This window comes from Polypterus senegalus, chromosome 11 (assembly GCF_016835505.1).
Source record: "Polypterus senegalus isolate Bchr_013 chromosome 11, ASM1683550v1, whole genome shotgun sequence".
NCBI classification, from domain to species: Eukaryota; Metazoa; Chordata; class Cladistia; order Polypteriformes; family Polypteridae; genus Polypterus; species Polypterus senegalus.
The window spans coordinates 57,114,448-57,124,269 of NC_053164.1; the positions used below are offsets into that span (position 1 = coordinate 57,114,448).

The following is a 9,822-nucleotide window of genomic DNA, read 5'->3' on the forward strand; positions in this document are numbered from 1 at the left end:
GTGCAAAATACTTCATTTATATTGTCAACCTTATTAATAAAACAGTCAGCCAACATCAATAAATTGCCTTTCAATTAAACAACATTTTGCATTTAAAGATAAACAAATTGTTGATCAATAAAGCCCAAAGCCTGGAGAATTCAAAATTCCAAAGCTAATATGAAATTTGAAACTGTCATATGATGAATGTAGTGGCAAGCATAATGTATTGCTGCAAGTGTTGGCAGTTGGAAACGGGGAATTATCATGCAGGAATTTTATTGTTGGCCTTGGCTCAAATCCCAGTGGTGGAATCATCTTCAGTCCTGTTGCAAACATGACAATATCTTCTAAAGTTGGATCTGTAGAAGAGATGTTACCTTAGGAGGACAAAGGGAACACAACAGAAATATCTTTTAATGATGTAACCATCAAGGTAGGCTAAAGAAATATTCTAACCAAAAATGATAATTTCACAAATAATTTGAGTTTTTATGTTTTGATATTGTTTGCTGTTGGTCAGCATTAATCTATTTGACACCTATTTTAGCAGCAATTTTCTTATCTTTTTTCTCCATAGAAACATGAGATTGAAATTCTTTTCTGTGATAACTACAAATAACACTGAGTAAAAAGCAGCTTTTTAAAATCACTTTTGATTTAAGTATTTCTTTAAACAGAGAACAAAAACATGCCTAATTATGACTGAACAGTACACTGAACAATACACTAGTTCTGATGTTAAGACAATATATTTACTACTTCTTACATAATTTTATTGCCAATTATGATAGTAGTTACTTCTGAAACCATCAAGTACTACAATAATAGATATAATTTTTTTGAAAACATCTAAAACGTTTATTTATGAATTTCAAATTTAAATCTGCACAATTTGAGTTATTAAAATTAGATAACTTTAATATGTAGCAAAATAAACATATCTTTCTATGCCTTTGTATAAGAATAGAAAATCACTGTTTTGCACCTTCAATATCTAGTAGATAATCTGCCCAGTAAGATGCTATCCTTCCTTCTTCGCGTCTCTTGTTGCTACCCGCCACACTAAATTCAACTCTGAAGATGCTTTCAACCAGCTCAGAGCTGAGATTTTGAGTACTGAAGCACAAATAAGGTTCAAACGCTGATGGACTTTCTAGAATTTTCTGAAGCACATCGAGGGTTGACAATCCATCTTTGAATCTATTAAAAAAATAGTTGTCACTGTCATGTTTCACATATATACAGTAAATGTATCTGCCCATTTTAGAGAATCAAAAACTGCTCAGCATATTTGCTTAATTTTATGCTTTACGTACCTTTCAATGCATGCAGCATTTCTTGAAAAGAAGTACCATTTTAAAAAATCTTGCACAACACTTTCTCTCTCTCCGATGTCTTTTATGCTATGAAGACATCCAGCCAAAAGGAGTACTGTGCTGTGTTTTGCCATGATGTCTCTCAGGATTGACAAAGATGTGGATGACACTATCTATTTTTAAAAAGTACACTCCATTAAACTCCATTTGTAAACAATAGTTTTACAAAATTTCCATTACTGATATAACGACAATTTATTAATCAAATTAAATTAAAACACTTACCTCCTGAAGCACATTCTGAATGTCTGGATCTGTGACATCTTCAATAGATGGTGAAACATCTGTTTTACCACAGATGTATTCTACAAAATGTCTGGAGAAAAAGTGTGGAGCAGGGCCACCATGGACAAGTGACACAGCAATTACTCTTCCAATGATGTAATACTCATCCTTGGCAAGTCCTAAAAGTAGACAAAATGGTTTTACCATCTATTTTGTAACTACCTTTGAAATTAAACACACACCGCTCAAAGAAAAACCCAATTAATATATAATATAAGAGCAGGTGTCCATCGATTTTTCTTGTGTGGTATATTCCAGCATCCTTCCATTGTCTACTCACCCTCTACTGTATATACAAGGGGTTAGCTGATTTGTGCGTTTTCTCTAAAATGTTGAAGTTATGTAACATTCTTGTTTATCATAGCACTAGAGAGTGGCAAGTTGTTGCATGTTGCGTGGACATGCAAGTATGAATTTCATTGTACAATTTCACTACTACAATACAGAATTCCTTCATCCTGTCTTTGCCTCATCAGGACTGACTTAAAAGAATTTATGAGGTTGGAACAATGAGGCGATGAAGAAGTATTTTCATAACAAAGATTGGCCATGTTAATATGAGGCGTATGTAAGGTAAATACAAGTTTATATGAGTCTGGTACAACAGGCATGACACTTTCTAGAAAGGGCCAAGAGAAAGATGTAATGCTCCCCTCCATCGCCCTTGTTACTGCATATCATTCTAATATTTGCAGTGCTGTTAAGACCAGAATGTCAGGCATAACTGGGATATTTGTTAATGGAAGACCTAGAAATTGGGGCTTTTGAAAGTCAATAGAATTACTTACATTATTATGTCTACATTTGTCTCACACTTGCTTGTCAGGCAACTTCCATTGCACCTAAGCCCTATCTGTCATCCCTTACTATCTAGAGGCACTCACCAGCAAACGCCACCTCCATATCTAGTTCCTGCAGTGGGTGAACGTGTCCTCAAGGTTTCAGGGGTATGTTCCATCACATCAGTTGTTTTAAAAGGTCTTGACTCACCTCTTGCTTGCAAATTTTATGGATGGGATTGCACAATATTGAATTTGGGCACCTGAGTATTGCATCTGCACTGTTTGAAGATCGTGTTGTCTTCTTGACTTTGATCTCTAGCACACACTACAGTGGTTTATGTCTTAGTGTTACATTGTTGAATTCTAGCATATTGGAGTAGCATCCATTTATGCTATTGTTCTGTATTATTATTTTTGTTTTGATATTGCATTTTTTGTTACTTTGTGATGTCACAATGCTGTCACTTTGTATATTTTTAGATACACAGTCTGCCATTTTTAAATTTACCATGTGATTGTGGCTGTATTATCATTTTCACTGTCATACTACCACCATCACAAGTTTGCAGTAGTGCTGATCAGCGAGTGTACAAGTTTCTGCATAGTCAAATGAAAATGTGTGCATGTAAAAAGTTTTTTTTTGTTGTTATATAAGACTCAGAACCTTTGCTGATTTACTGACTAGGCTTCTGGATTGTGTATTGGGCTTTAGTAATTTGATTAGTTGCTTTCCTGGCTTTAACCTCAACTCGTTTATGATTTAGATTATTTTAATTTTATATCCTGGTCCTTTTGAAACTCTGTTTCTCAGAATGTGCCCTTCTCTTTTTTGGCATAACATACATAATAAGAATTAAGAAATAGAACCTTCTAATCTGAGGCTGTGGTTCATTTTCCAGAATGGAGTGGCTTGCTCTCTGCATGACCCAGGTGGAAACGTTTAGACATCCTGGGCTCTGGTTCATATGTAAGGCGATTTTGACTGCATGATTTAGAAATCATTCTTACAAATGATGGTGTTGTAAAAAGGAAGTTAGATCTTTGTGAAAGCTTCTAATTGGCCATCTTACCAGTTTACATCTCCATCATTGACCTTTGAGTAGGAGTTATGGGTATTGAATGAAAGTCTAACACTTGACTATGAGGCCTACTGCTTCTCTGGATTGAAAAGGGCCAATTCAGAGTAGTTTGGGAATTAAGTGAAGAGAGAGGGAGTAAGTTAGTATGTTACACTTTTTCCTCAGTAAATGGTTATTGCAAGTAATGTATGGAAGTACTGTAGGTATACAGAGAATCTCTATTAAATTAGACATACATTTGAAACAAAACTATGTTTTACAAAAATTTCAAACATAGATTGTAGAACTCACTGAATACATTTTAAACAGTAACTGAACAGCCACAAGCAAATGACAAATGATTAATTACATTTTAAAAACTACTATAAATGACTAAGACAAATCCTCAAACTGAGTGCAGCAGTTTATATTAAGTATAGTAAGGGTTACCCAGTAAATAAATTGTACTTGCCTGTACTGTCACATCGCAAAAATTTCTCATTCTCTTTCCCTTCAAGTAAACTGTGTCCTTTTATGTGACACATCAACAACTGTAGAAATTCCCTTTTTGGGCCACCTGCATCAATTCCATCTTCATTTATACCGTAATCATCTGTAAATTTCACCAGCATTGTGTAAGTCGGATCATAGGACTGTCTCTTAAATCCACGCAGGGCTCCTTCCCAAAGATCTCCTCTGTTTATATTGAATCTGGAAACTTTATTAGGTAGTATTTGCATGGCCAGATCAGACAAAATTGCTTTCACATCAACTGATGGATCTTTAATACTTTAATAAAAAAAAAGTACAATTATGGGTTGCATTTACTAATACATTCATCAGCCTAGAACAATCATGCACATGTGGACAGCCGCTTGTGATTAATATTGAAAAATACTATCCAACAAGATGGCGGCACAGTGGCGCAGTGGGTAGCACTGCTGCCTCGCAGTAAGGAGACCTGGGTTCACTTCCCAGGTCCTCCCTGTGTGGAGTTTACATGTCCTCCCCGTGTCTGCATGGGTTTCCTCCCACAGTCCAAAGACATGCAGGTTAGGTGTATTGGCGATCCTAATATGTCCCTGGTGTGTGCTTGGTGTGTGTGTGTGTGCCCTGTGGTGGGCTGGCACCCTGCCTGGGGTTTGTTTCCTGCCTTGTGCCCTGTGCTGGCTGGGATTGGCTCCAGCAGACCCCAAGACCCTGTAGTTAGGATCTAGCGGGTTGGATAATGGATAGATGGATGGATATCCAACAAGAAAGAATTTCGATGTGGTGTCAAATTGCTATTCCCAAATGAAAACCTGTGACAGCTGATTTACACATACGTCAGTTTATAACAGTTTCATGAAACAAGAAAGGGTGATGGCTTATGGCATTTATAAAGTATCACTGGAAAAAAGAAACAGAAAATAATTTGTCCCCTACCTTACTATGTTTTCAGACTCTTCTTCAGAGGAGCTTTCCTTGTCCTCAATGACAATGGGTGAATAAAAGTCTACGTAGTTGCTGTGTTATGGTAATAATTATGCATTACAAATATTTCAGTTAACAGGGAGAAAAATCAATAATGAAACACAAAATTATGAAAGTTTAATTTTTTATGGTCTAACCTGTAGCACTGTGACCCGGTCAGGGATGATGAACTTGTGGATGTTTCTGTGGTGCATTTGTCTAATTGCTTTTCACTAATTGGGACTGAAATCTAAAGAGGAAAAATTAATATTTGATTCTCAGAACATAACCACATTTATTTGTAGAATTCAGTGTTTTTGCTGTATTTTGGTAACACATTTACTACTACTGAAATCTGAGGTATAAATACAGTCAAGCTTCAAGAAACATAAGTTTAAAACATTTACTCAAAGTGTTTTACACCTTATTGTCTACTGCAACTTAAAAAAAATTACAAAATATGTATTTTGGGGATTTATTAACTGAATGTATGACAGTGTCATTGGGACCTTTTTCAAGGATGAGCAAAGGCCATACCATTTGTACTTCAGAACAGGTCATCCACTGGAAGCTCAGCATGTTCAGGCCCTGACAGTACTTGGATGGGAGACCACCAGCAAAAAGTTGGAGTTGCTGCTGGAAGAGGTGTTAGTGAGGCCAGCATGGGGTGCTTACCCTGTGGCCTGTGTGTGGATCCCAATTCTCCAGTGCAATGACAGGGACACTGTGCTGTAAAAATGGCGCTGTCATTTTGGATGAGACATAAAACCGAAGTCCCAACTCTGTGCTCAGTCAAGATCTCTGGGCATCTTTCAAAAAAGAGCAGGATGTTCCCTGATGTTCTGGTTAAATTGTCCACCACAGCCTGGCCATTCTGCTCCTCTAATTGTCTATCTCTTTCACCCTTTCACCACCTAACAGTTAATGTGTGGTGAGCATGCTGGTGTAAAAATAGCTGCTGTTGCATCATCCAATTATGTTAAATGTTTATGTTAAATGCTATATAAATATACAAAATTTATATTATTATTATTATTATTACTAAGAAGAGCTGTACAAACAATGACAAACAAGTTAAAACACAAGATTCCTATATTACCTTTTGTTGGTCAGGCTTAGATTCCTCTCTTGGTGAACTATGACATAATGGCTACAACAGATAGAAAAAATGCTCTCCATTATTTCTATTTAATGATTTGTACAGACTAAAAATGTGCAGCTTTTTGTTTGAGCACCTCATTACCACCTTGCTTCAAATGCTACCCAAAACCCTGAAATAGATGAACATGTTATATAATGAAGGGAAGGATGGATGGACACACAAGATTAATAAACACATAGAGAATATTATTACAAAATGTACCAAGGTGTCTTCTAAGTTGTCTCTATTCATGCTCCATCTTGGATGAATAATAACTTCATTATCAGTCTCATCCCCTTGACCTTCAAAATTAAATAGTTCATAGTCAATGACTAATCAGCAATGTATTAATTACATAAATTGTACTTAATTTGTACAAAGTTAAATTAAATCATCTTTTCTGATATTTCAACTTGATTTTCTGAAATTATGCACATGTATAAAGTCATTAATGTTATTTATTTGACTCTGTTATTGGCATTGCACTATTTATTACTTACGGAGTGTTTTGTAGTCTTTCTCTGCACAGATGAAAAATGTTAACCTGTTGAAGGGCTTTCCAATTGCATCTTTGAATGATTGAATAGTAAAACTCTCTTCAGATCCAGGAACCTTATCCACTTCTAATCCATCAGAATGGAGAATAACATATGAAATATTAGGAAGATGATGAAATGTCTTAAGCTTTGCTTCTGCTGCCTGAAGTAGCTGTTGTGCAGAACTTTCTGATGAAATCACTAATGGCAATGTTTTTCCTCTTTCCTTTTTAAGTATTTTATCATGGACACTCATGATACCCACATTAACCTGAAACAGAATTTTTTTTACATATTTATAAAAATATAAGTAAAATATTTAAGCTAAACTTTAATACTTAATTTGTAATGCTTTACTCCCCCTCCCCCCCAATAGTTTTAGAATAATGTACATGTGAGAACCAATCTCAGAAAGTTAATGTTAATGTTAAAATTCACACAAATGTTTGCTTAATTTGAATTGAATACAAATTTCACAGTTACTTACAGGATGTTATAATCTTTCACCACCCATAAGCTAACATGTAATAGACCTTTCTTAGCTATTTCTGTGATTGTTAATTAGGCAGTTAGGAAATAGCTTCTCTGACAGAGGCATGAACTCTCACATTAGCTTACAAAAAAACAGGGTATGCAAGTCTTAAATGAACTTTATACAAGGGAAGTTCAAAAAGTTTCCGCACTTTTATATTTTCGTTGGTAACGGTGAAGGTGGGAGGAGGAGGAATTGAGCATTAAAAAGTTGGTATGATGCTGGGAAAAGGTGACTGTGTAGAAAAGTGTTGTCATTTGTTTTGGAAATTCGTAATAAATGGAGATAAAAAAAAAGTGTGTAAACATTTTATATGTCCCTCATATATATATATATATATATATATACACACACACACACGCACACATACATATATATATACACACACACACACACACATATATATATATATACACACACACATACATACATATATACACACATACATACTGTACATATATACAGTATATACACACACACATACATACATGTATATACACACATACATATATATACACACACACATTATACATACACACACACATTATATATACACGCATATATATATATATATATATAAGTTATATACAACTTTCCCTTTCCTTGTAATCATTTTTAACTTTATTTTTGTGTGAACTGTTTAGCTTTGAATTTTATTAAAACTTTTAAAACTAAGTACTGCGAAATTATTAGATTATGTGTCACACTTTTGCCTGAATCATTCTACGAAGTAAGCAAAACCTGTAGAACCTTGTAAGTTTTAGAAAAGCCCCAGAAAGTACATCATATATTACAAAATCCTAAATCAGGCTTTATATGCTTCATTATTACAAGACATCACTCACAACTCCACACATTATTAATGGATAAAAATGCAGTTTTATTGTACACATCTATTGAACTATCACACTGTTAATATAAAATATAAAAAGAGAAACTTTTTGGGAATGGATATGCTTTATTTCACATAGGTGTAAATACAGAACACACATTTGTTAAATTAATACTGTTGATCAGGTATATAGGCTTTTTGAATTTTCTTTTTGTAAAGATAAATTGTATTCAACTGAGACCTCCCATCAGAGATAATACACAGGTCTCAAGTGTAACTCTGAGTAGATAGCTTGAATATGCATTTCATTTTAATGGTCACAGAGACCTGAGATTTCAAGGTCAGGTCAATGTTAGACTGGTAAAACTTTCTGATTAGGATCCTGGGGAATGCTGACATTTTTACTATTGTAGTACAGTATTTGTCCTGGTCAAACAGTAAAGTAAGAAATGCACTATATGAAAAAGAACTTTCAGTGCGTTTTCGTCAAAGCAGCGAGCAGCTGCTCTGCAAGGCCAGTCGAGTAAGTAGCTTCGAATGAGCGGCTAACTTCAGTCACGTAATAAAAAATAAAGCCGTGTGTTGTAACGCTGCTATTACAGATTTGAATTCCAAAATATGTAAAATGTTACGATTCGAAATTTAAATTACTATCTCGACTGAAATGGAGGGGCTGACATGTCGCTCCTAGCTCTAAGTGTGTGTCTGGAAGTTTAACTGGACCTGCAGTGTAAAACCGTGGAAGCATTAAAGCAGTGGTTCTCAACCTTTATGGCCTTATGACCCAGTTTTACTTAGCTATTCACTGATGACCCACACGTATAAATCGAATTAGTCAAATTCACGCAAATATAAACGGGAAAAATAACCGCGCAGTGCTGTTGGTACTGCCGGTTAAAATGGGGTGGAATTGGGAATACATTATAGTGTGAACAAGTCAGTCGGTGAAATGACCAAAAGGTCAGAAACACTGGCTTAGAGTGCCGCTAAAATAATCTCGATAAGAAGTCACAATTTCCACCTGATTGAGTCCCATCGCCATCATTTTATAAATAGGTTTTTATCTCCCTAACAAACACTCATTTCACGCCGTCCACGAAAATCTGACTAACAAAGAAACATTGTGATAATTTCACCTAATTGTAAAAAATACAAAATTCTCCATAAATTAATTTGTGAAGATCACTGCTGGTGAATAGTCACACCACAATGTCAACAGCAGAACTCCAAACGTACCTGAACATTTTTAGTAATTCTTCGCTTGACTGATGTCTGAAGCCGCTCACTTTGTTTTAAGCTTCGAAATCTCAGGAACTCCTGTAGGGTTGTCCCTGTCTCTGCATTTAATCAGAGTCAAAGAGAATGTTGATTAAGAAACCGCGATAAAGTTTACGCAAACGACACTCCCTGGCTTGATACTTGCCTCTGTGGGTTGTTTCTGATTTTTCCACTGAAGACCCAACAGCGTCTTTTAATTCTTGCGGCAGAAAAGTTACAGATTTTCCACAGCTCTGGCAAAATAATGCCTGCTGAACTATGGAAACGCCACAAAATGGACAAAACATATTACATAACACAGTACAGTAGTGTAAACTAGCGAAATAACAAAATGGATTGAATGGGTGTGTAAAGTTCTAGCTCCCTTCTCATTTTCTCTTCATTAAAATTATGTAATTTCCGTTTTGAGAGTCCACTTCCGTTTTCTTTCTAATTTGTTCTATGTGTTTCATGTTAATTTGTTTTATGTGTTTTTTTAATTTGTTGTGTGTGTTTTTGTTCATTTGTTCTATGTGTTTCATGTTAATTTGTTCTATGTGTTTCATGTTAATTTGTAGTTTGTGTTTCA

General features: G+C 35.2%; 1 protein-coding gene across 1 annotated transcript; it reads right to left on the reverse strand.

Moving 5' to 3' along the window:
* Positions 1-114: 114 nt before the first annotated feature.
* On the reverse strand, positions 115-9,584 carry LOC120538555 (G2/M phase-specific E3 ubiquitin-protein ligase-like). The gene is made up of 11 exons (XM_039767950.1): positions 9,213-9,584; positions 6,577-6,883; positions 6,299-6,378; positions 6,035-6,085; positions 5,094-5,185; positions 4,909-4,989; positions 3,956-4,272; positions 1,584-1,762; positions 1,299-1,471; positions 968-1,182; positions 115-359 (listed from the first exon to the last, which is right to left on the reverse strand). Exons 2-11 carry the CDS (start codon positions 6,866-6,868, stop codon positions 115-117), a joined length of 1,725 nt encoding a protein of 574 aa, XP_039623884.1. The 5' UTR covers positions 6,869-6,883; positions 9,213-9,584.
* Positions 9,585-9,822: the final 238 nt, after the last annotated feature.